We start from the raw sequence: 27,838 nt of genomic DNA on the forward strand, positions 1-27,838 counted from the left end.
GATTATTGCATTTCCTCATTATCAGGCTGCAATAACAAGTCTCTAAAGACTCTCCAGCTGGTCCAGAATGCAGCTGCACATATACTAACAAAAACTATAAAAAGAGATCATATTTTTCCCATCTTAGCTTCGCTACATTGGCTTCCTGTAAAATCTAGAATTGAATTTAAAATCCTTCTCCCAACTTACAAAGCCCTTAATGGTCAGGCACCATCATATCTTGAAGAGCTCATAATACCGTATTATCCCACTAGACTAAACAACATGCAACTAAGTGGTTTCAGCGACAGCAGGGTCCATAGCCACCACAATACCTACGATAGAATATGTTGCATTCGTACAATTTTCTGGCAAGACCTGAAACAACCTTCGTAATAACTAACAAACTAAACATCATATATACTGAGCAAAGATTATAAAAATAAAATGCACGTTTCTCTTTCATGAAAACATGAAACATGTAAATCACTAATTCAGTCAATATTGTCATGTTGATCCAACTGGAAACTAGGTTATAATATAATTGAATGCACAATTGTGTACAATGTGGAATGAAAAGGAAATGCAATCTATAGTTTATTCAGTGTTGAAAGATGAATGTCTTTCAACAGTGATTCAACATTGACTCAGGTTCACCCATGTTGAAAATTAAGACGTTGAACTTATCAACGTATCAACTTTCAAAATCAAAACAAAATCCACAACGATGATTCACCCGTGAGTAAACACTGAAATGTTGGCTTTCAAGAGAAAAGAGAGCTATAGAGAGCAAGTGCCAATACACAATTATTTTGGCAATCTGACAAATGTCCCTACCAAATATAACATGAACGCTACCCTCAGTGTCTGTACATGCCGATCCACCCACGAACATTGTATGTCATGAAACCAGTTTGTCCACATGGAGTCATTATAAATATGCGATGGGGTATGAAAGGACACCATTGCACTCGAATACTGCATTTCTCGGTGCTGAAACCTCAGAGCATTTTCTTCCTGATTGTCCAGAAAGCTTCCAGAAGGTAAGACAACCTGACCACTCATCTCTGTCCCTCTCTCTGTACACAGGTCATGCCCCTCGGCGTCTGATAGCAACAAACAAAGTGCCCTGTATAGCGATGCACCGGGCTTTCAGCTAACTCCGATGTAAACTCATCTGTGGCAATATTAGATGTTAAGAGCAACTGCTCCGGCCTTCTATTCACTCCAATGTTAACCCTCCCGAGGCACGATAAGATGCTGTGAGAATCGGTCCGGTGGGCACACCTGAGGACCCGCCGCCCGAAAGTATTTTCCTCACTGTCAATTCCCATGTTAATGTTTTCTGTTAATGATATCCTCAACATTTCCCAACACAAAAAACACTAAAGTGTTCTTGATAACTCAACAATATGATAGCTTATTGTTACGGCTGTCAGTTTCTATTATTTCTCCCTCGATTCTGAGAAATATTTGGATAGCAGAAGGCTATTTTACCCAAGATCCGCAGCCACCTTTACTATGGAGACAAAGACAGTCCCAATTGTTACCCGTTACAAAACATTTACTTACAATTATATCTACTATTTACATTTAATTACTGAATTTATTCCAAACTGATTAAGATCTTTGTGTGCAGCTCATTGAGTTCCCCCCTTCACACACACACACACACACACACACACACACACACACACATATACACACACACATATACACACATGACACTGGAGTGCTTTATTTAATGATGTTGCTCAATATTAATTGAGGAAGACTTTGTTTTAAGGATGATGATTTCATATTAAATATCCTCAGCCACATATTCTTGAGAATATAAATAATGAACAACTTGTACAGGCTATAAAACACCTTTTATTAACAGAGACAGTGATGTTTGGAGATTGGAGATTCTAACTTGCATATTAAACACATCCACTCTAAAAAAAAAAATACATTATTAAACTAGCAGGCTGTGAAATAGAAGCGTTCAGGTGAGTTTGAAAGAGCTCTAAATATATAAACTAACTTTTAAAGAAATATTTAATTGAGATGTTCTTACCATGATGTCATGAGGATTTGGAGGAGATTTGCATTTAAATGCTCACATAGAAGATATTATATTGTATTATATTGCCAGCAAAGTAAAAGAAATAGTGTTATCCCTGTAACAATATTGTTAGAGCCTTTTGTATCTAAAACTGTGTTGAGGTTACTCCCTGGTTGCCACAGTAGGTATTGAACAGCAGCATACGGAAACGTAGATGTAGAGGAAAAGGCAATTACTCCTCAGGTGTGCTGCTTACCAGGAGAAGCACACAGTTTTTTGACCGCCGTTTAGAGGCTAATCTTAAAGCCTTTTTGTTGTTTTCATGCAAGTTATAAATATAAGTGTATGGATAGCAAATGCTTTATTGGTGCGTGTTGATAAATAAACACATCTGAAGCGCAAGTCCGAGGATGTTTGATTTAGTACACAGAGCCGCCGCATGACGACGCGTCAATTACATGTCCCGGTAACAGCCCCTCACTGTGGCTTAGGTTTTTTGTTTTGTCGAAATCAAGTCACTACATTTAAGTCAAAAAAACTCCGCTTCAGTTAGTTCGTTAGCCATCGTGCATGGAGGAAGACTCGACGCTGGATTTCCTACATTTGTTTTAAAGCATGGGAGGTGGAGATGGACGCACCGGTCATCAGCTGATTCATTCATCTGGATTGTGACATCACGGCGCCCACCGCGTGTAAGGTAAAGAGTAGCGCTACTAACTTTATGGCCATAATAAAGTGTGCACACAACTTTGCGAGCGTAATCCCAATGCATTGGTCGCTAAAACAGCACTGATAAACTGAACTTTATCTCGTTGCTTTCATCTCGGATGTGCGTTGCGGTGTGAATTAAAGGACATTATGGACGGTAAACCAGACGTGGCTGCCGCGGAGCAAGCGGCTGCTGCAGCTTCGGTGAGAGAGGGAAATGTTAATGAGCCAGAATCTGTAAAAGGTAAACGGTCTATTACATTAACACACAAAGCTCTTGTTGCAAAGGTGGAAAGGTTACAAAATGTAAGAAAAGACAAATTAAGTAAGGCTAAAAACCTAAGAAATGTAACTCAAGAGCTTATGCAGAGTGGTAATGCAAAAGAGATAAAACATACACTGGAAAAAATTGTGCTTTTGTGTGGGGAAGCCAAAGATGCTCATGTGGCTCTGTTGCCTTTAATGTCCACTGAAGAAAGTGACAAACAAAACACTTGGTTTGCTGCAAAAATGCTTGTTGAAAATGGTTTCATTTCTGAGGTTGAAAAATGGTTGGCAAATGATCATTGTGGTGAGGATGGTGATGATGTTCACCCTGATGACAGCATATCAAATGTTGCCAGTAGACATTCTCACCGAAAAAGCACTTGTAGTGATAAAAGTGGCAAAACCACAGCTTCATCTCGCATTAAGGCAGAAGCAGAAAGGGCTGCACTTCTCGCTAGAGCTGCGGCTTTAAAGGAAAGGCATGCTCTAGAGGCCCAGGAAGAGCAGCTGAGAAGAAAAAGGGAGCAGCTTGAGATTGATGCTGAAATAGCTGCATCCACTGCAAGGCTAGCAGTTTTTCAAGCTGCATCAGAATGTTCCAGTAACTCACAAGCACCTTCTGATGGAATGAATTCTTACTTGCAAAGGAATGAAGAACAAAACCTAAATTCCAAAGGACTCAATCCTGCAGCAAACTCATTTAAACCATATACGTGGAGAGCAATGCCACAAAGCAGCTTCTCAGTAGCCCAAAAGGATTCAAGTGCACTGAACGCACCCTCTGAGGGGAAAAACACATCAGGTCTTTGGATCAAAATATGAGACAAAGTGGAAAAAGGAAACAGAAACATCTGGAACAATGCAGTTTGGAGATACACAACAAAACCTCTCTCTGCCAGTTAACAATGTGCAGCCTGCATCAGTGGAGCAACAGCATTTATATTCTGTACCAGTACAAGGAGACCTGTGCACCATAATGCACCGACAAAATGAAATCACAGCAGCTCTGGTTCAACAACAGCACTTAATGTCCTTGCCTTCTCGAGACATTCCAGCATTCGACGGTGATCCTCTTCAGTATAAAACCTTCATAAAAGCTTTTGAACATAGTGTGGAATCAAAGGCTAGCAAAGCTGACTGCCTTTATTTTTTGGAGCAATTTACAAGAGGGCAGCCCAGAGAATTGGTGAGGAGTTGTCAGCACATGATTCCCGACAGAGGTTATCAGCTGGCTAAAGAGCTTCTCCAAGAACACTTTGGAAGCCAATATAGGATTGGTGCAGCCTACATGGAGAAGGCTTTGGCTTGGCCTGCAGTGAAGGCAGAGGATGTGGGAGCACTGCAAACTTTTTCTCTATTTCTGCAAAGTTGTTGCAATGTAATGGAGGAACTTCAATATGTGCAGGAGCTGGACATGCCAACTAACATGAGAGCAATCATGATAAAGTTGCCATTTAAGTACAGAGAAAAATGGAGGATACAGGCACATGAAATACTGGAGAGGTACAATCGCAGAGCTTGCTTTAAAGACATGGTCTCATTTATCAAACGCCAAGTTAAGATCAATTCTGATCCACTTTTTGGGGACATCCAAGACACGATAAGTGGTTTGCCTGCAGTAAAGAGTGTTAACAAGTTCAAGCCACATTCAAAGTTCAGCAAGGTCAGAGGTAACAGCTTCGCCACAGTTACTGTAAGTGATGCAGCCAAGGGATGTGGAACTCCAAGCTCAGTCCCACAAAGGAGGATAGCATTTTGTCTATCTTGCCAGTTCAGGTTAAATCCAGCAGGGGAAGCAAGATAATACAAACATATGTGTTCCTGGATCCTGGGAGTACGGCTACTTTCTGCTCAGAACATCTTATGCAAAGGCTGAACAATACTGGTAGGAAAACCAGTTTCCTTTTGCGCACTATGGGACAGGAAAGGGTTGTTTCAACTAGCACCCTGAATGGTTTGGAGGTAGCTGGTCTTGGCAGTAACAGCTTCTACAGTCTCCCAGAAGTATTCACACAAAATAAAATGCCTGTGACCACCAGTAACATTATCATACAGGGAGAATTGCAGAATTGGCCATATCTCTCAGAAGTGCAGATCCCATGCATTGATGCTAATGTGACCTGTTGATTGGCACTAACGCCCCTAAGGTATTGGAACCATGGGAGGTCATCAACAGCAGAGAGAATGGACCATATGCAATACGAACTGTACTTGGCTGGGTAGTTAATGGTCCCCTTCGAGATGGAGAGAGCAGCAGGCCTAAAACAGGATTCTCGGTGGCTGCTGTCAATAGGATTTCTGTCTGTAAGCTGGAGGAAATGCTGAGCAACCAATACAGTCATGACTTCAATGAGCGACGTTCAGAGGAACAAGGAGTGTCGAGAGAAGATATTAGATTCTTAAAGATGATGGATGAGTCAACACAGCTGCAGGATGGACATTACAGCCTGAAAATGTCCTTCAGAAAGGACCAGCTTTCGCTTCCTAATAACCTTTCTATGGTTAAGCAAAGGCTGCTGGGATTAAAGGGGAAGTTCAGGAAAGATTAACTATTCCACTAGGAATATACCAGCTTCTACACCGATGTAATTAAGAACGGCTATGCAGAGAAAGTGCCTCAACATCAGCTGGAAGGTGAAAATGGAAAGTTCTGGTATATACCCCATCATGGTGTACGCCATCCCAAAAAGGGTACATTGCGTGTTGTGTTTGACTGTTCAGCTGAGTTTAAGGGAACTTCACTCAACAGCCAGCTGCTACAAGGCCCAAACCTCACTAGTTCACTGTTGGGTGTTCTAACCAGATTCAGACAGGAGCCAGTGGCATTTATGGGAGACATTAAATCTATGTTTTACCAAGTTAGGGTGGCTGAAGAGGACAAAGACTTCCTGCGCTTCTTGTGGTGGCCTGAGGGCAATGTGAACCAAGAGATTGAAGAATTTCGAATGGCAGTTCATTTGTTCGGGGCTGTCTCTTCCCCAAGTTTTGCCAGTTATGCACTCAAGAGAACTGCAGAGGATAATCGGGCTAATTTCTCACTAGAAGTTGTGGAAACAGTCAAAAGAAACTTTTATGTTGATGACTGTTTGAAGAGCTCGCGCTCAGACGAGGAGGCAGTTGCCATGGTTCAAGCTCTCACTGAAATCTGCCAAAAGGGTGGCTTCACTTTGACAAAGTGGATCAGTAATAGCCGGGCAGTACTGCAAACCATTGAAGAGGAGCATAGAGTGAAAGACTTGAAAGAACTGGATCTGGATAGAGACGAGCTTCCAGTCGAACGAGCTCTTGGGCTGCAATGGTGTGTGGAGTCAGACACATTCAAATTCAAAATGGCGATGAAAGAACAACCACAGAGGAGGCGAGGAATGTTGTCCATAATCAGCTCGGTCTATGATCCTCTGGGTTTTCTTGCCCCAGTAACCCTCCCAGCCAAAGTCATGCTGCAAGAGCTCTGTCGGAGACGTTGTGGATGGGACGACAACATACCTGCAGACATTGGCCATCAGTGGAGAAGGTGGCTGGAAGACCTGAAAAGGTTGGCAGCATTCAAAGTTGAAAGATGCATTAAGCCCAAAGACTTTGGACAGCCCATTAAGGCACAGCTGCACAACTTCTCTGATGCTAGTCAGGATGGATTCGGTACTGTTACTTATCTCAGGACTGAAAACTGTAAGATGGTCTATGTTTCTTTCCTGTTGGGTAAGGCAAGAGTTACCCCTCTAAAACCGATAACCATTCCCCGTCTGGAGCTTGCGGCTGCTGTTCTGGCTGTGCGGGTAGATCAGATGTTGAGAGCGGAGTTGGAGCTGCCACTGGATCAGTCAACTTTCTGGACGGACAGCACTGCAGTGCTTAAGTACATAAAAAATGAGGATAAGCGTTTCCACATATTTGTATCAAATAGGGTAACAACTATTAGAGATGCAACTCAAGTCTCTCAGTGGAGGTATATTAATACCAAAGACAACCCTGCAGACTATGCCTCCAGAGGTGTGAAGGTTGGAGATCTGCTGAATGGGGGTAGCTGGATTGAGGGCCCGAAGTTTCTCCTTGACCCAGAAAAGAATTGGCCTGCAGACATCACAGAGGTCACAATTGCAGATGATGATTTGGAGGTCAAAAGAGAAGCTACAGTAAACACCATCATTACTCAGGGCTCTCCGACTGCTACAGATCAGCTCTTATCATACTTTTCGGATTGGAGGAGACTCAAAGTGGCGGTGGCATGGTTTCTCAAATGGAAGAGAATTCTGCTGCAGTTGAAACAAAAGAGAAAGGACTTACATGCTCTTGAGCTCCACAGAAAGGAGGCAGGTGGATCATCTCTCAATGTGTCGCTGGAAATGGAGAGGGCCAAAAGAGCCATTGAAAGCCAGATGTTGTCACCTGAGGATCTCTTGGATGCTGAAATGGCCGTCATTCGCTACAGTCAACAAAAGAGGTTCAAGGAAGAAATCTCTGCCGTATTAGCTGGAAAATCTGTGTCTAGAGACAGTTCTGTGTACAAGCTTGATCCACATTTGCAGGATTTGAGAGTAGGAGGACGATTGAGTAAGGCTGCTTTGCCAGAAGAGACTAAGCATCCACTCATTCTGTCAAAAGATCAATACATCTCCATGCTCATATTGAGGCATATTCATCAACAGGTGGGTCATGGTGGAAGAAATCACACTCTGTCAAAGCTGCGCAACAAGTTTTGGATAACAAATTCCAATGCAGCTGTGAGGAAAATCATATCACAATGCGGCTTCTGCAGGCGACATAAGGGAAGAGTAGGCAAGCAAAAAATGGCAGACCTACCGAAGGAAAGGCTTCTTCCTGATCCCCCTCCCTTTACAAATGTCGGAGTAGATTACTTCGGGCCTTTGGAAGTAAAGAGAGGTCGAAGTCTCTGTAAACGTTATGGTGTCATCTTTACCTGTCTTGCAAGCAGAGCCATTCATCTGGAAGTAGCTCCATCCCTGGACACTGATGCATGTATTAATGCTATTCGAAGGTTCATCAGTCGAAGAGGACAAGTGTCCAGTATGCGTTCAGACAATGGAACCAATTTTGTGGGAGCAGAGAAAGAGCTGAGGGAAGCGCTATCATCATTAAATCACAACCGGATACAGGGAGTTCTGTTGCAAGATGGCATCCAGTGGAACTTTAACCCACCTTCAGCATCACACCATGGTGGTGTCTGGGAACGTGCTATCTGGATGGTGAGGAAAGTTCTCACTTCTTTGCTGTACTTGCAAACTCTGGATGATGATGGTCTTCATACAGTCCTGTGTGAGGTTGAGTCTATATTGAATGGTCGTCCCCTCACCAAGCTCTCAGACGATCCTAATGACCTCGAGCCTCTCACTCCTAACCACATTCTTCTGTGAAAAGGAGATGGCGACAAGTTCAGTACATTGCAGATCTATTTTGGAAAAGATGGGTACAGGAATACCTCCCTCTGCTGCAAGAACGCCAGAAATGGAATCAGAAAAGGAGAAACTTCATTCCTGGAGACATTGTTGTTGTAATGGATTCTGCTGCTCCCCGTGGTTCTTGGCTTCTGGGCAGAATTTTGGAAACTTTCCCGGACAAAAAAGGGTTAGTACGCTCTGTGCATCTCCAGACGAAGACAAACGTCTTGGAAAGACCTGTCAGTAAGCTTTGCTTGTTGCATGAAGCGACAAGCAATTAGGGATGAGGTATAGTGACCTCCACAAAAAAAAGGGTTACGTTTACAGATGTTTGAATTTTTTTTTGTTTGTTTGTTGTTGTTTGGGTTCACTTTTACTCAAGTTATGGCTCTATTTGTTTACACGTGAAGGTAATTGTAATGTCTGTGGCCATTCAATTAGGGGCCGGTGTGTTAGAGCCGTTTGTATCTAAAACTGTGTTGAGGTTACTCCCTGGTTGCCACAGTAGGTGGCGTATTGAACAGCAGCAGACGAAAATGTATATGTAGAGGAAGAGGCAATTACTCCTCAGGTGTGCTGCTTACGGGGAGAAGCACACAGTTTTTTGACCGCCGTTTAGAGGCTAATCTTAAAGCCTTTTTGTTGTTTTCATGCAAGTTATAAATATAAGTGTATGGATAGCAAATGCTTTATTGGTGCGTGTTGATAAATAAACACATCTGAAGTGCAAGTCCGAGGATGTTTGATTTAGTACACAGAGCCGCCGCATGACGACGCGTCAATTACATGTCCCGGTAACAGCCCCTCACTGTGGCTTAGGTTTTTTGTTTTGTCGAAATCAAGTCACTACAAATATTATTGGCTGATTTACTGACAGTGATAAAAGCTCTACATTTTATAAGATTATTATTTTTGTCATGCTTCAGCTGTGTCTCAGTTGTATTTACTGTATCTATTATTAATAAATGTCCTGTTATACATACAGAGGACAGACTGAATGATTGCTGTGCTGTGTATTTATGTGATGTGTGATGGATGTTTTCATGTTTGGAAATGTGATCTTTTTCTACTGTGACACATGGTCTGAGATAAAGTCAACTGAACTGAACTACATTGAAATTATGGGATATCAGTGACATGTGACTGTGTGTCCTCCAGCTCTCTGTCAGCTGACTGGTCTCCTCCAACATGCTCCTCCTGCTGCTGCTCTCCCTGGCTACAGTCAGCCACATGTCAGGTAAGAACACACATGACTTCATCCCCACGGCAGCCATGTTGAAACTCTACCTGCACCATGAGTTTAGGGATGTCAGCAGACCTGACAGATATCAGATGATCTGACACTCTGAGGAACAACAGAATTATTTGAACTGAGGCAGGAAGGTCATTGTCCAGCTGACTAGTTAGTAAACATTTTGCCAGCTTGTTCGTGATCATGGACCAAACATGTTGATCTGTGAGTCTACGTGGCTGCTGTGGGCTCCTTAGAGCTCTTTGTTCCTCAACATTAGTATCTGCAGCTTTTCCTGCTGTCCTGCTGACTGACTTCAGTTCACTAACTGACTCTCATCATGTCTCCATTTCTGCAGCTGCACGAGTTACTTTTACAACTAGTGCTACAGCAAACATCAGTGCATGTCCCATTGCCTTTTATGGACGAGTTTACAAGACTCTATATGTGAGTATGATGAATCGTCACGTTTGAACAGCTGTATGTCTTTGTCCTCGTTGATCCTTTGTGTCTGTAACAATGCTTCAATTTTACTCAGAAACTATTCAATGTATAAATCAAACTTCTTTTGACTTAAAATGCTCTAAAACAAGCGTCATTTCCACTGAGGATGCACGAGGAGACATGTTTTATTGTTTCAGGTTGATTTTTCTTCCTGCAGTTTCTCTGAACTTTGTTTTTTGACTGTCCTGAGAAAAGTTGATCTGAGTTGATCAAAATATTGATACGTTCATCTGAGGCTCCTTCAATTACTAATGTGAGCTCAAAACAATGAGCATAACTTATTTTGCTGTTGGTTCTGCTTCTCAGATGACACTGTTTGTTATGAACAGGCGGCTGTGGTTCAGGAGGCAGAGCAGCTCGTCCACCAGCAGGGCTGGGGCTTCGATCCCCGGCTCTTCCTGTCCATGTGTCAAAATGTCTCTGAGCAAAGCACTGAACACCAAGTTGCTCCCGATGGTCAAGCCGGCATCAGTGTGTGTGTGAATGAGAAGTAAAACTCATAAAGCGCTTTGTCTGTGAAGGTTGACAAGTGCTTTATAAATGCAGTCCATTTACCATTTGCTGGGGCTGTATGCAGCCTGCAGACACAACTCAGGGCAGAAAAAATGTCCTGCAGACTTTGTTTCCAGTGAGATAGTTAAGCAGAGAGCTCTTTGTGGTAAAGTTTGTATTAAACATTATTTATTAGAATTAGGTTTTTTTATACTTTCATTTTTATGGAAAGCACATGAACATTTTTTTTTTACGTTTATTTCTCTTTTTTACGTCATGACGCTCTTAAATGTTAGAGGTCTGTGAAGTTGGTTCAGAGTAGATGGTAGATGGCTGCAGCACAGAGACAGAGGAGAGCACGTGTTTTACAATGACTCTTTATCATTGGTCACGATGGAAAACATGTTAAAAAAATGCGCATCGTTCACTGTGAGGCAGTTTTAGCTCTTCAGCTAAAAATTTTCAAATTTTTACTGGCTATGACAATAAAAATTTCTCACTAAGTGATGAGTTAATTTTTCAAATGTTTCTTTGTAAATATTATAGACAGCAATAGCCTAAATAAGTCTCTCTCTCTCTCCTTCCCTCCTCCTGAAGCTGTCCGTGGTCCAGAATGTTGCTTGACTGACGTATCGCCTTCAAAACACTGATCTGGCTTATCTTTGAACTTTATTAAATGCTGTATTTCAGCTATATGTATGTAAGCTGTCACTGATGAAAGTGTCTTATTTTTTGTTGTCAGTGAACCTTTTTACTCAGTTTGCTTTTAAGAGCAGTCTGAGTGTAATTATCAGAAATATGATGAATGTGGGGCCTGACCAACGTGGCAGCATGTAATCAAACACATGGTCACATGTAAACACACACAGTCCATTTACAGAAGTGTCATGTAGCACAATGAACCAGCCACATGACAGAAACTTTATCCTGGTTTATTTGTCTCAGCAACTCTTGACAGTGACTGTGATCATCTCTCATTCTGTCTTCAGCTGAGGCCACAGTGGGAACATGTGAAAGGATCAATAGTGAGATCTTGGTTGTGCTCACAGTTGATAAGCAACGTGCTGCTGAAACATGTGGACCTCAGAGTTCAAACACAAGCGCATCGCCTGCTGTCTGAAGCTTTGATTTCATTCATCGGCAGCGAACATGGAGACTCAGGCTGTTTGATTTCTGTGCACGTTGGAAACTGTTGGTTTAAGAGGCTTTTTCAAGTCCTGTTGGTTGATTTGTTTGCACGGATCCACAGCAGGTTTTGTCTGTTGCCTGGTGTTGGTTTGTGTGTGTGTGTGTGTTTGTGTGTGCGTGTGTGTGTGATAGCCTTCACCAGGGTACTGTACCATGAAGTGAGACTACTATTACTACTACTAAACTATTACTGCATCACATACTCAGAATACTTTGTTCATCATCTGATAAAAAAACTAAAATACTTAGTTTACTTACTTACTTTAAGCTGCAGTCTTATAATATTTGGGAATTATTTCTAGTGTTTCTACATCTTCTATTGTGGTCATGTGATTATATTGTTTCCTTTGATTTTCACTTTTTGCTGTTGCTTTAACCAAATTCTCCTGCAGGTGTTTGGTTTCATCTCATATCATATTAAGTACTTCATTCATGGTTCTGATGATGTCACTCAATATTAACAACCCCACTTCTTTCACATTAACTCACTCGTAGCTGGAAAACCAAAGTTAACAGAGCTTGTTGATTTCCAGCTTCATGATAGCAGTTATCCAGTGAAGCAGCTGACCAAAGAGAGCCAGACTAAGCTGAACCTGCTTCATGGTTCAGGCCTCTGGTGTGTGTCAGACTGTCTGTGTCCCCGCTGGGATTCGATCCCACGTCAGAGAGACATCCAGAGAGAGAAAGAAGAACAGAACACATTCACCTTCATCAGTGTTGTTGATTTATTTGTTGTGTATCTCTGACATTAACAGGTGAACTTGACGGACAGCAACGTCGCATTTTGTTTCAAAGGCCCGTACAGGCCTGGAAGCAAAAACGACTGTATTCTGCTACCTAAGGGACCAGTCACCGAAGGATATCTGAGTACAACCCAAAGGACAAATAGACCAGAATCCCATTATCATACAGGTCTGCCTCAACTCACAGGTTCATCAACATGCGAGGCGTACGTGGTTACATACACTGTAAATACCGAGGCGGTGAGTGTTGTTCAGTTTCATCAGTGTCCATCTGTATATCTCTTATAACAAATCAGTCAAAGCCTTTTCTTAAAGATTTAAGATGTTATTTCCTAACAGTGTCTGAATCTCCTGTTTTATGTTTGCAGGGTGTATTCAACTTCGCACAGTTTGGTGAACAAGGAGCTTTATCTGCAATATTGTATCCAGCCTGGTCATCTAGTCCTGTGGTAGGTATATGTTTGATATGTTTGGGGACAAGTTAACACACACACACACACACACACACTCACACTCACACACATTTCCAGCAGTTGACTGGAAGTGATTCAGATGGAGTTTTGATGCTTTTGGAGAGGCTGGTTTATGTTTAAAGACTTTTAAGAAAAATAAGAAAGTATCCAGGATGTTAACAAAACCGTGAAAGCTCTGAACACTTCACAGACATGTTGCTTTATTTGGACGAGACAGTTTTAGTTCAGTTTGTCCACAAAGTTTTGTTCATATCTTCACGTGTTGTGCTTCTGTCCTGTCAGTGTGTGACAGTAACCTCTGTGATGTCGCTTCTTTGTAGGAGGCCGTTGTGCAGGTCGATGATGTTAAAGTGGATGACTGGAATATGACCACAGATAGTCTCCCAATCTACAAGGACATAAGTGGATGCAGACACTCAGGTTAGCAGAGCAAATAATTATTAAAGGACCAATTCACCCAAATTACAAACAGTCGTATTTCATCTCTTCCCTCTGGTGGAATCTGACCAGTCAGATAGTTTTGGTTTTATTTGTCCAGGTATTGAGCTCTCTGTCTGAGATTTCTGCCTCCACCGAACACAGTGCAGATCATTCAGTTTGTGATGCTGACAGCATTATAAGACATTTAAAACATTCAACAGCAATGTCTCTTTCCACAAACAGGGTCCATCCACACAACACACTGGAGTAGTTCCTGTTCAACTACAAACCACAAACTGAACTCCATTCACCTCCATTGTATCAGAGTGGAGGCAGAAATCTCACACGGCTGGACAGATATGATAAAATCAGTTGCTTTGTAATGTGGATGACCTGACTATTTAAACGGGCCCTCAGGGGTCCTCGAAGCCAAACGACATTATAAAGTTACTGTTAGAGTTTGTACACGATTCAGCAATCTGAGTTTTTTACAGGTGCTCTACTTCTACCAGAAACGGGAAAATGTGAATCAGAAGACTACCTAACCTGTAGTACTTCAGCAGTCCTCAACACCACTCCTTGTGGCTCCGGAGAGATCTGCCAGGGCGACGGCCAGTAAATATATTTGATTCATATGTCTAACAGAATGCAGTTTTCTGTTCTGTCATCATTTAGTTCTGTGTCATAGCTCAGTGTCAGTGAGTAGTTTCCATCCCATACATCAGTAGCATCTTTTCATGTCACTGTTGCTGTTCCTCAGTCATTTCCAAATGTCTCATCATGCTGATGATGCTACTTGTCCCAAACCTCTGTCAGATGTGTCTTGGTTGCCACGTGCACTGTAACCGGCTCCACTGTCATCGATCTCGGCGGTCAAGTTGTCTCTGTCCCGGATCGCTGTGCGTACACTCTGATGTCAGAATCAGGCGTCCACCTGCAGGCCGTCTTCCAGGACCGCCGTCGTAAAGATGTTAGCTTTTTGGACCATGTGATCCTACATCTGGATGACCCAGGCGTTAACTTTCACCTGGGACAAGGTGGGAGGGTTCAGGTAAGTTATCTACAGCCACAGTTTCACTTGGAGCGAGTGACGGACTTTGATCCAGAGTCCTCCTCACATCCTCCTGGTTGTTGGATCTCGTCACTGTTCAGAACATTCAGCTGTTACTGTGGGTTGAAGTTTCTATTTTTGTGCTGCTGCTTTCCATTAATGTGCCAAAAGCAATCATCATTTGATCTTTTTGTTTCGTCTGCATCCTTTCAAGCCAAGACAAGAAGTTCATAAAAAGAGGCACCCCCCAACATATTATTTATTTCATTTTATTCCAAAGTAACACCATGGTATATGCAGACACTGTGTTAATGTTCTGAGGTAAAAATGTCCTGTTTACTCAAACGCTTATTGTTTTACGTTGTGGTTTAGTTCACAAATATTCACTGTGCTCCAGTTTCCATGATACGGTTAATAAGTTGAAAACACATATATGGCAGGATATTTGTGCGAGTTCCATAAGACTGTCTGAGATTCAGTGTGGATTGATACATTTAATAAAATGGAAGCATATCTGTTCTGTGAGAAAACACTTTCTATGTAAATTGGCCACGGCCTCTCTCTCCAGTTCACCGGCCCTCCCCCACCATGCAATGGGTGCTGGAGATAGGAGACTGTCACATCCTCATACAGACAGCTGCTGTGATGACTTCCCCCTGTCCTGTGCATAAGCATGAACACCCCCTGCTGCTGATTGGCCAGAGTAGTGTTGTGTTGTACGCTCCAAGCCACTGTGTTTACATGCCCATTTACAGAGCCAGGGCTGCATATGGACACCATTTTTTTCAGTCCACACACAGAATGGACAGTTAGCGGACCTTGAGGAGATATTTGCTGAATTTGACAAAAAGTGTATTGGATTAGAATCACTGACTTTACTTTTAATCCTGAATGAAGCTTGCAGAAAGAGTGTATACTTTAAGTTTTACTCTATTTGTTATGTAGCAAAAACATTCACAAGCACAATATATTATTAAGGTCCTATGTTACCTGAAACCGGAGAACATAACAGCCAGCATAATTTCAATGAATGTTATTGAATGTGAAGAACATATTTAAAAATTGATTTTTGAATAAATAAGGGTCAAATTGAACGCAGAACACTCTCTACAGTTTGTATAAAAATGAGTATCAGCTGCACAAAAGTAGAAAAGTTGTGAAATTTGATCATTTTTATATATTCTCACTTTGAGAAAAGTCATAATATATCTGGCTGAAAGAAAAAGTGTTTAGGGTGTTATTACTGCACTCAAATGTAAAAGCGGGTCAGATTTGACCTGGATGGTGTGTAAGGGTTCACATGACAGTTGACAGTGTTTCCTACTTAGACCACAACAGGGACTGTAACCTTACATCTGTCACACATGTTGTACTGCAGTGCTGAGAGGAAAGGCTGGACAGAAACCTGTCAACAATGTGTCATTTTGTGTATTTTTGTGGATAAGCGAGCATAAAATGTGTAATAAGTGGACATATGTGTAGAGTTATTGCAGAGGGTCATATATATGGTGGGAAAGTTGGCTGTTTATTCATGTTGAGAATGTTTTGGTAGAGGTTTAACTGTTAGCTATGTCAACTTAGCAGCTAAGCTAACCTGTGCTAGGTGTTCAGGGACCCTGTGGTGCTATGTTTTAAGAGTCTGTGCTTGAATTACCTTGTTACCAGTGATGGAACAAGGACTCAGGTCCTTTACTTAAGTAAAAGTAGAAATATCACAATGTAAAAATACTTAATTACAAGTAAAATTCCTGCATTTAAAATCCTACTTAAGTAAAAGTACAGAAATATTAGCAGGTACATTTACTTAAAGTATTAAAGGTAGTAGTACTTGTTTTGCAGAAGAAAATTGGGCTGTGAATATGTTAAATACATTTGATAAATTGCATTATTAATACTGATGAATCAGTTCATAAACAGCAATTTATTGTCATTATTTGATCTTCAGGAGTTTATAAGAGTCACAAGATAAATATGAGCAACAGTGAGATGATAGTTTGTGTAGGAAAGAAGAAAACTAAAATTCTGCTTCATAAACTGAAATTCATTTTCTGGAACTTTTCTCTCATCTTTTCGTTTCTTTGTGAAATATTGCAGTTTCATCTCTTTGGGTTTTATGTGTTTGAAGTTTAGAGCAACTAACAACTCACAGACATCTGAAAACACGATGAAAAGACACAACTACACACTGATTTCATGTTAAGTTCAGAACCGCTGCTTTAATCTTAACTAATACAGCAAAATTAACAGACTCATCTTATTTCATGTGAAGTGTTAATCTGAAAAGCAACTAAAGCTGTAGATGAATGTAGTGGAGTATAAAGTACAATATTTCCCTCTGAATTGTACAGAAGTAAAAAAAATTTAAATACTCGAATAAAGTACAAGTAATTTATATTCAAATGTAGGTTGTTACTTTTGATCACTGCTTGCTGTCATGTTTGATGGTGTGTTTCCTCCACTTTGTCCCTCTGCTGTGATGCAGCTGAACGACACAAAGCTGAGCCTCAGCAGCACGCCTGTGGAGCATCATGGTGTGCAGCTCTCTAAGGACCAAACTGGAGTCACAGCCAAGCTGGTGCACTCCAACTACAACACCTCTATCTTCTTTGATGGCTACACAGCACAGATCCACATGACAGGTACAGAAAAACATGTCCTACATGGATAAAAGAAGGCGGCAGCCAGTTTTTTCTCTGTTTGTCTCCATATGAGAAGAATGAACAACTATCTTACAAATGTTGTTTTTCAAACTGAAACATTATTTTGCTATACGCTGATGATGCTGATTGATTTACAAAAAAGAATTTGGCCATATGGTGCAGTAAACCCAGAATGCATGGCATCAACTTGAACAACCCATGTTTCTTTGCACAAAGTAAATTTAGTATGTGTTGTCTATATTATGTTTAGATGTTTATATGCTGTATATGTATGTTTATATGACATTTATATTGTGTGTTTATATTATGTGCTTTACTAACTCTGTTTATCATTTAACATTTTCTTACATTTTTCTCTGTTCACATTTTAAGCTTGTATCCTGTCTTCAACATGTTGTATCTCTTTGCACAGTGGGATGGGAGGGGGGGTTAAAAGCAGCTCTCAAAGACTTATAACGAACAGTGGAAAGAGGAAATCTGGAATAAGCCCCAACTTTCAGATCAAAGGAGATTACTGCACAGAATCATACATTACAGTTATCAGAGAGGTCTGAGGTCCTTATGTGCACGCTGGTTACTGAGGCCTTGATGTGTTTCTTGTGATTTTGGTTTTGTTGAGGATGAATTTCATTTTGTTTCATCAGTTCATGTACAGCAAACTATTGAGTTCATTATCTGCAAAATTCCATGAAAGGATCCTGATTCGTTTCAGTTGACTGAAGGTGAAACTGTATGCTGAGTCTGTATTTTAAGAGATTTTTGTTTTGGTGAGATTAATAGAAAACGTGTGCTGGTTAATATTAGCATATCTGTTAGCATATGGCCCGATGCTGCTGAGGTTGGGTCTATGACTGAAGACACTTGACAGCTGGCGTTAAGAAGGACGGGGAGCTGCTGGTCTGCTTTCTGCTCTGTTTGTACGTTCAGATGTGATCATACTGTGACTGTATGAATCAGTGGTTGACAGCTGTCCTTTAGTGAGCAGCCGTGTGCATCCAGTCCGACAATTTATTGATCTGAATCACATTCTCTCCTCAAACTGTCCATTACCAGGCGGAAACACCCTGCAGGGTTTATGTGGCAACTCCAGCCGGTCTTTGAGTGAAATGAAGGTCTCTGCGTACAGCTCAAGCAGGTAAGACCACGTCACTGCTGTGAGTGCTGCCTCGTCACTGGGCTGCATGTATACTAGTAGTGCCTGTGTGTGTTTATATGAAGGAGTGAGGCCTGGGGAACACTCCTGACTTCTGCTGTTTGTCTCTCCCTAGCTGTGAGGAACAGCACGAAGAAGCTGCTGACAGTCAGATCGACTGCAAGACAGTGAAGGAACGGTGAGCAGAGACACACCTGAACACACATCAAACTCTCCTTTGATCTATAAAACAACCAGAGTTACTCTTCATCACACGTTGATCTGTGAGAAAAAGAACATGTTGTTCATGTTTCATGTTGTCTGATGTGAGCAGGGATGAAGCTGGAAGCCAAACACACCTGAACTCAGATTATACACCTTTTTATTTGGGGAACAGAGTTTTTGTGTCAATCTGTCTACACAACACCTGTCCTGTTATTAGACCCAATAACACTAACCTTTGTCTTGTTCTTCATGTTAGTAATCATTGACCTTATCTTTCTGTCTGACTGGACTTGATCGTTCTCTCTCCCATGACAGCTGTAATCTCCTGAAGGAGGATCCCTTCACCTTCTGCCACAACCACACCAACCCCGAGCCCTTCATCACCGCCTGCACCAACACTCTGTGCAAATACCCAGCAGTGGACGGTCTCAACTGCCAGTTCCTGGAGGCTTACGCCAGAGCCTGCAGCCTGCAAAGCAAAGACACGCTGGAGGACTGGAGGTCAAAGGCCAGCTGCCGTAAGACCGTCCTTTACTGTCATTCAGTTATATTTTATAGGGCATGATAGGACAAGATGAGCCCAGATAACAGTGAGGACAGAACAGGAATCAAGAACTCTACTACAAGTAAAGACCTGCATTCAGATTTACAGTAAAATATGAAAAATAGAGGCAGTAGGTGCAGTGCATGTGATCAGATCAGATCTTCTGCGGACAGTGAAATGGCCGCCTTCTCTGTCTACAGTGTTCCAGATGTAGACGGGACAAAGTGTTCTTCATATTTGACTGAATAAAGAACAAAGTTTGGTTGAGCTGTGTGATAATCTCATGCACGCTGTTACTAAACTGCTCACAAGGAGTCAGGATCCGATCAGCTGTCGTTCCTGTTTATCTTACTGACTGACTCTAGTAAGTATTGATCTTTGTTTGATCTTTCAGCCTCCCCCCAGGCCTTCTGTCAGGACAAGTTCTGCAGTGCTCATGAGTTCTGTGCTGAGGACATCAGTGGTGGAACCAGCTGCTACTGTCGGGCCATTTTTGGCTCCAAGTACAGATCGACAAACACTTTTGGTATGAAGACTGAACAAGGAGACCCGTCTCACACGTGAAATGACACAATATGACATCAAATATCATAGTTTACATGTGAAAACATGAATTTATTTTGTGAGCTGGAAATACAGCATCTGACATACTGTCACATGAAGTGAGAATTCTCTGTTGGTTCACAACAACCACAGACACTTTCTCACACTGGATCGATTATTAATTTTATTAAAAAAGTATTGATTAGTGGAATATGATGTTTTTTTAACCACGCAAGTACAACAACAACTGCAGGGTGGTAGGTCTTAGGCACACAGACAGTGTAGGCGTCTCTATGTGCACCTGCTGTTTTGGTTCATGTATGTGCAGCAGCACAATGTGCAAAAGGGCTATATGAAGGTGAATAGAGATCAGCATTTGTGGTGATTATTAAATACTCTCTCAGCCAGTCACATCACTGCTCTCATAGCTCTGAAACAGCTGAGCCAATCACAGTTAAATGTGATAACAGCAGCTCAACAAACAGAAGGCTTTTCTTCACGAAATGTCTGGATGGTTCAGAGCGTCATGACATGAACACACATCACCACAAATCTGCAGCCAAAGACAGATGGAGTAGTTTTTGTCATCAATGAGTTACTATAATAATGAAAAATAAAGAAATTGATTTGGTGAAGTCGTTTATATGATTATATCGGATCAACACAATTTCAGCAGTAATTCCAGTGTATCTTACCTCGTACATGGTCACATAGTTCAGTAATTAATTTTACACAACACACTACTTTTGCTGATATATAAAGTTGGAAAAGAGGCTGATGAGCTGCTAATCCAACCTCTCCTTCATGAAAAAGCAGAATATCAAGTTATAACCAACCAGTGTGTAACAGCACTGTGCTCTGACGCAATACTTCTCAGAGGAGTGTTAGTGTTTAATTGAAATAAATTAGTTATATTTTAAGCATTAATCTGTTGTTACAGCATATCTGCAGCAAGTATTTAGTTTAATCCTGTTGATAAAATCACCAAAGCAGCAGCAGATTGGCGTTGCACCAGAAACAGACATGGTTCTGAGACATCTGTCTTCAGGGTGACTTCTAGGACCAAATTTCAACCAAAATACAACGACTGTCTTTGCACTGCTTTATTTGAATGAACCTCCCACCTGTGCACTGTGTGCTGGTCACCAAAATGCCACACAGACGGGCAAAGTGAGTTTTAAGATCAGGAAAATACAAAACTGTCAGAGCACTGGTCGGGCTGGTCGTTGCGCCTCCATGAAAAAAGCCCTCACTGTTGCACGTATGTGTGTTTCATTCTCCTCGTCTGTCCTGCTGTACAGGTGAGCCGACCATCTGCAACCAAAACTCTGCTTCACTTAAGCTGGTTGGTTGTCTCCTGGAGGAAAAAAGCATCGACTACTCTGTCTTACACCTCAATGACCCAAACTGCAGAGGTCAGCGGGACAGCAAGACCCACATGGTGACCTTCAGCTTCGACAGCAGCAACGTCTGTGGGACGGTGGTCAAGGTGGGCTTCTCTTCTCTACTTACTGACTCTCCAGTCAGAGCCAGTCAGATCCCTTCTACCTCTCAGCTGAGCTTTTCCTCACACTTGTAGTGTTTGTGATCCATGTGTAACTGCAGGGGCGTGGTCAAGACACGCCACCTCCTTTGTTCCCTGAAATACTGGGGATTTATGAAGCTTATTCTGACACACAGCCAGTCAACACCTCAACAGTGTCAGATGTTACAATATACAATACAGTTTCTGTACCGTACAATACAATAACTAATGAGGATCTGAACAAACAAAACAACAGGTGAAATCCAAACATGAATGTGTGGTTTCCTTCACCTGAAACCTCACCTGCAGTAACACTGTCTGAATCCCTGTGACCCTGCAGGCCGACAGCAGCAAAATCATGTACAAGAACGCCATCATGACTCGGAACAGCTCTGGCCCCATCACTCGTCATGACCAAGTGAACATCGACTTCTCCTGCTTCTACAACCAGCCAGACACCAGGACTGTGGCCTTCAAAATCAAAGACAGGTGAGTGGTTCAACAGGTTTGACCCTGATTCACCTCTGAAGTCACAGCTGACAATAACAGTTTATTCTCACATTTAAATAAAGTGAAAAAGTAAAGTTACTTTAAAGCCTGTGCTGGTTGAAACAGATTTATTTTTTTAACTCTGAAGTTATGAAACACTGAATCATGAATGTTTGGGATCAAATTTCGCTGTCTTCCCTCTTAATATGACTTAATCCATTCACCATTCACTCATGTTCATGTGGACAGTTTAAGTGACTCTCAGCTGAAAAATCAAGGATTCATATTTCCTGCTGAATGTAAAGCAAAGGAGTTACAACTGAATTTAAAATGGGAAGGTTGAGTTTCACTGGACTGAAGCTTGTTCGAGGCCTGTGCTAAAGTGTGTGTTTTGTGGTTCTTCCTGTGTGTTGGACAGTAGATGATTCATTGTTGGAGCTGTTGAACTACTGTGTATATGCACTGCTGTGGTTTTACTGGTGACACATCATCTTTAGCATGTACCTGTGGAGATCAGCTGATGTCTGCATACAGAGAATTAATCAGATAATAAATGTGTGTGTGTGTGTGTGTGTGCTCTGCAGCTCTGTGATCCAGCAGATTGTATCTGGAGCTTGGAATTACACTCTGACCATGAAGGCCTACACCGATGCCGACCGCACTCAAGCTGTGGAGTCCAGCACAGAAATCCAACTGGAGCAGACCATCTGGGTGGAGCTGAAGACGGACGGGCTAGATGACAAACTTGTCGCTGTGGTGACCGACTCCTGCTGGGCGACCAACGAGCCGTCACCCAGTGAGATTCTGAGATATGACCTGATCATTAAGGGGTGAGAGACACAGAGGTGGAAGCCAGTCTGCAGCTTTTCACTGCTGCTTTGACATTTCTCAGTCAGTTCTATACGAATAAGAAGTGAAGATTCATTAAGAATCCTGCTTTCTGATTCGACTTATCGACTACTGAAAGCAAAGTCTGGTCCTACCACACTTCCCTCGACTTCATTTGATTTGATATCCAGCTATAAAAATTCAGAACTTCTTATCCTGGGTGATATAAACAATAACTGGTTAACTAATGCTTCTGATAATCTAAAAAATCTCTGCAATGGATTCAATCTCACACAGCCTATTTCTTCACCTACTTATCCAGATCCAAAAAGTGCAGAAAAGGCCACACTTGAAGATATTATTTTGAACTCAACATTATAAATCTAGTGGTGTTTTTCCTCTCAGCTTCAGTGACCACTGCCAAACAGCATGCATCCATGACACGAAATAACAAAGATTCAAACGAAATATCACTGTCAAAAGGAATTTTAAACACTTTTCTGAGCAAGCATTTTTGTTTGATTTGTACTAAAGTGATATTGGGTTTACCATGGCAATTCCTGATCCACACTTGGCGTTGGATTATTTAATAAAAACATTTAATTCCATTGCAGACAAGCATTCGCCTTTTACAAAATTCATAGTCAAAAACAGGAACAATCCTTGGTTTCATTTGGTAAATAGCTGAAATGTTACATGAAAGGGATGCTCCCTGGCACAAAGCGCGAACAACTAAATCATCCTCTGATTGGCAATATTTTTGTCAACAATGTAATAGGTGTTTCACTGCTATTCAAAATGCTAAATCTTCATTTTATGTCTCTGCACTATCTGAGAGTAAAGGAAACCCAGCAATTTTTTGGAAAAAGGTCAAATTATTTTCCCATAGTCCTACTTCATCCTGTGAAATAGTTCATTTTATTGCATCAGGTTATTTATCTGAAACTGCTGGATTTCCTCCCTCCACCTCTGATCATAGTGCACATTACTGGACAAACACTTTGGGCACTCAGACCTTTTCATTGGAGCCTTTTGCGAATCTTGAAGTGTTTAATGCTCTTTGTTCTATCAATCCAAAAAATTTATGATCATTCAGAGCCAAGGTTTTTAGTATTAGCAGCTCAATTTTTAGTTGAATGCTTAACTTATATTTTTAATCTGACTTTGGTAACAGGAAGCATCCCTGACATTTGGAAGACAGCCTACATTCTACCTTTACATAAAGGGGCTCAGTCCAATGAGCTACATAATCATCGACCAATTTCTAAACTATCATGTATAGCTTATGTGTTAGAGAAAGTGGTAAATGATCAGGTGAGAACATTGTTAGATCAACAAATAAATGATAAATGTTTTTAAATCTTATCAATCAGGATTTAGAGCTGGTCATAGTATTGTGATGGCAGCATTAATAGTCTTGAATGATGTTGCTAATGCATTAGATAACAGGCAGGACTGTCGCCCTTTTTATTGGTTTATCTAAGGCTTTCGATACTGTCAACCATCAAATTCTTTTGAAACACTTGAAATCTATTGGATTTGATGAAAAATCTTGTTCTTGGTTTGCAAATTGTCTCAGAGGTATAATTCAAGCTGTTGTGGTTTATGGCTATATGTCAAGCTTTAGGAGTGTAAACAATAGTGTGCCACAGGGTTCCATTTTAGACCCACTTTTATTCACTATTTTTATAAATGAATTAGGTGAAAAAGTGACAAAAAAGTCAATTCATCTGTACACAGATGACGCTATTACCTATAGAATAGCGCTTTCTGTTACCCAGATTGCTCAAAACTTGCATAATGATTTCTGTGCAGTACAGCAAACATTGATTGATGTTAAATTACTATTAAACTCAGATTTAGAAAATGTATGCGGTTTTCTAGAAAACTGACAGTACCATGGAAGTAAGTATTACTGGTTTTAATGGGACACCGATTGAAAGAGTATCCTCTTATAAATACCTTGGTTTCTGGATAGATGATAAGCTATACTTCAAAAAACGTATTGATGAAATGACTAAATCTCGAAAAGCAAACTGGCATTCTTTTATAGAAATAAGTCTGCATGTCATACGCAGAATTATAGAAAGCAAACTCTATGGACTATGGTGGTGTTATTTATAAGCACTCTCCTGATTCTACTCTTAAACGTCTCGATGCAGTCTATCATTCCGACCTAAGGTTCATAATCAGAATTGGCTTTAAAATATAACATATAACATTTTTTGCCTCTTTATTTTTCTTTCTTTCTCATTAGCCTTTTCATCCTATATAGGTCTGAGTGTGCTTTTTTTAGTTGTGCTTTGTGCACAAACAAAGAATAATAAGAACCAGAATCAAGAAGCAGAATCAGAGTCAGAGTCCATAAAATGGAAACTGTCATAAACTCTCAGCAGAGAGACTCGCAGTGAATTCAGACTGAGTCAAACGCAGACGAGACGTTCAGAGGAATCTGTGATTCTGGGGATGCTGATGCAGCTTCTAACATCTGGTGTGTTTTCTTGTTTCTGAGCAGCTGTTCGAACCCTGCTGACCAGACGGTGAAGGTGCAGGCTAACGGACTGGGAACATCCAACTACTTCTCCTTCAACATGTTCCAGTTCTCTGGGAAGTCTGGTGACGTCTACCTGCACTGCAAACTCAACCTGTGTGTGAAGAAGAAGAACAGCACCTGTGCCCCAGTATGCCTGCTTCCCAAATCTACTCACAGATACATGCAGAACAGCTGCCATCTGAACACACTTCATTAAATACATGTTCTCATGATGGGTCGATCACATCTCAGATGATCAATACCATGTTCGATTTCAATGGTTACATATCACAGTACATTTTGACTGACTTCAACTAAAGTATGTATATTTTATTATTATATTCAGTATGTCATATATGTTTTCTTTCTATCAGAAGCTCCAGTCAACTAATATCAGCGTAGGACTGACTGAAATCTAAATCTTCATCTGTGTCTTTGTCTTGAATTTTGTCTCAGAGCTGCAGCGGAAGTAAGAGAAGACGCAGATCTGCCAGGACTACATATGAGGATGTAAACCCAGCCTTCATCACCATGGCCTGGACTAATTAGGTAAAAGCTAAATGCTGATTTATGTCATTGCACTGCAGTTTGGGAGAAAAGACATCAGCATCACACAGCAGAGACCAATAACTAATCCTCTGGTTGTCTTCTCAGGTTGTTTCCATGGCAACTCGGACGGACCTACAGACCGTCGACCTTCAGCATGATTCCAGACTTTTGCTTCATCCTGATCAAGAGCCACGTTTCCTGAAAAGATTAGCTCAGTCGTTATTGCTAATGAAGCCACGCTAGCACAAAGCTGTGATAACTAAACACTCCTGATCCTCCTCCTGCTTTGATTGGCCGATTCAGTCCAGTTTAAAGTTAAGAGTTGATTCGGTCCAGCAGGAAACAATCTGCAGCTCACATGAACTGTGTGAATGAGGACATTCAGCCCCCATCAGCTCTGAGCATGTTAGCGTGGATCATGTGTCAGTAACAAACCTGAGTAAATCTATGATGGAACGTCTCTGCAGAACATGTTGCTGTGCCTTCCTCAGTGATTTACACTTTAAAAAGACCAAACAGGCAGCAACAGAACGGTTGATCTGAATCAGGTTCATGTCTTCATATCACACAGACTGCACCTCCCTCATACAGGATCTCACTGTTCTGTGATTAATCAGACCCAAAACATAGGAGCAACTTTTCTGCAGTTAAGCATTTTTTAAATAATCTACTTATTGTTATGGTGAAGGGAAACATATTATAACCAAATTATTACATTTTTAGTACATCTAAACTCAATAACAAGAACTTCAATTTATGTTAACTTCAAATAATGAAAAACAACTGATGATTGATACAAAGTAACTCAGGGATGTAGACATGGAAGGATTTACAGTGACCAAAGTGAATGTTTTCTTTCTTGTGTGCACTGACTAAAACAATGATAAATGAAGGGTTTTAAAGGGTTTAATTCACTACGCCTTACTTTCCATCCTCTGAAGTGTCAGTAAAGTTTTTCAGAGAAGTGGAGGACATTTATTCCATCCTGATGGCACTGGTTAGATAAGAGACAGCCATGCATACCATAGTATAACCTTCCTCTTTTCTATTTCTTTTGTATTTACTCTGGCTTGTTTGTGGTGAACAGCAGCCTGGAGACCATCATCAGCTTGTGCCTGTAACAGAATATCAGATCATGCTCAGTTCAGTCTCATTTATGGAGGAAAGTCACTCTTGAGCCCTGAGAGAAGGTTTGCCACAAAAAGGTTTTAATGTTCAGTCTGAGGGAAAGTCCATCAACATGCTGATTATCAGTAGATTCAAGTGAAATGTTAACTGTGACTTCAACTGAACCAAACATGTGGCTTTAATGACACTGAGACCTGCTGTGGTGCTGTTTCATCTTTATTATATTTTTGTTTAAGCATCAAAGACCAAAAAAAATAAATGAATAAAGGGGATGTGGGTAAAAGAAAAACATGAGTTTGTGTGTTTTTATGGATTTCTGTAAAGTGTAAAGTCTTCACTGTGTGCTGTCCATAATCTTCAGTTTAATTTTTCTTTAACTGCGATCACTTGGACTCATATTTGATGAGTGCCGCTGGAAGCTGTTTCTTTAAAATAAAGCTTTATTTATATAGCACCTTTCAAAACAGTCAAAGTTACAAAGTACTACCAAACACCAAAAACAGGAATTTAAAAAACTCAATAAAATCCAGAACAAAGAAGTCAACATAACATAATTAAAACAGTTACACAAATTACCATCAGTTCAGACACAGACATGAGATAAAAACAGGTTTTAAGAAGAGATTTAGAAGCAGGATGCTGAGTTTGCCTGTCATAGACCTTCAGGCAGTGAGCTCCACAGTTCCTGGATAACAAAGGACCGATCACCCTTAGTGTCAAGGCGAGATTTTGGAACCATTCCTACGGCCCTGCTGGAGGATCTCAAGCAGCAATCAGGTTCATACGGAGGGAGATGGTCATAGATATATGAATCTGATCATGCATGGTTTTAAAAACAAGCAGTAAAATCTGAAAATCAAATATTAAAACTCTAAAGGATGACTGGTGTAGTCACTTCTCTTAGAATGTGTTAAAAGACTGTTTGTATCAGCTGTTGTCTTTGGATGCCTGGCCCGCTTAGACCAAAATAAAGTTTGGTGGAGCAGTCGAGTCTGAAAGATATAAGAGCATGTGTGACCTTTTCCAGATCTGAAAATGAGGGGAACATTTGGTTAAATGTCTCAGCAGGATTGTTCCACTTTTGGCATCTGAAAATGAAAAGACAACTTTAAATAAGAAATTACATCTAGGTTTCAGGCCTCTTTTTCAACATTGTTAGATAAGGCACCCAGACCCAACTCTT

The 27,838-nt window shown here is 41.1% G+C and overlaps 1 protein-coding gene across 1 annotated transcript; it reads left to right on the top strand.

Moving 5' to 3' along the window:
* Positions 1-836: 836 nt before the first annotated feature.
* On the top strand, positions 837-27,133 carry LOC137192254 (uncharacterized). Its single transcript, XM_067602789.1, has 19 exons — positions 837-1,022; positions 9,556-9,634; positions 9,987-10,075; positions 12,568-12,795; positions 12,924-13,004; positions 13,349-13,448; positions 13,943-14,063; positions 14,265-14,499; positions 16,982-17,138; positions 18,213-18,294; positions 18,428-18,490; positions 18,832-19,034; positions 19,455-19,586; positions 20,905-21,092; positions 21,469-21,617; positions 22,202-22,447; positions 24,961-25,126; positions 25,435-25,527; positions 25,633-27,133. Exons 2-18 carry the CDS (start codon positions 9,586-9,588, stop codon positions 25,525-25,527), a joined length of 2,382 nt encoding a protein of 793 aa, XP_067458890.1. The 5' UTR covers positions 837-1,022; positions 9,556-9,585; the 3' UTR covers positions 25,633-27,133.
* The last annotated feature ends 705 nt before the right edge of the window (positions 27,134-27,838 follow it).

This window comes from Thunnus thynnus, chromosome 11, assembly GCF_963924715.1.
Source record: "Thunnus thynnus chromosome 11, fThuThy2.1, whole genome shotgun sequence".
NCBI classification, from domain to species: domain Eukaryota; kingdom Metazoa; phylum Chordata; class Actinopteri; order Scombriformes; family Scombridae; genus Thunnus; species Thunnus thynnus.

What these genes read in the sequence shown, in the direction of transcription:
- LOC137192254 (XM_067602789.1), top strand. Translation starts at nt 9,586, where the DNA reads ATGCTCCTCCTGCTGCTGCTCTCCCTGGCTACAGTCAGCCACATGTCA. An exon ending in TACAGTCAGCCACATGTCAG is followed by an intron (nt 9,635 to 9,986) that starts GTAAGAACACAC and finishes CCATTTCTGCAG; the next exon opens with CTGCACGAGTTACTTTTACA. An exon ending in GACAAGGTGGGAGGGTTCAG is followed by an intron (nt 14,500 to 16,981) that starts GTAAGTTATCTA and finishes GCTGTGATGCAG; the next exon opens with CTGAACGACACAAAGCTGAG.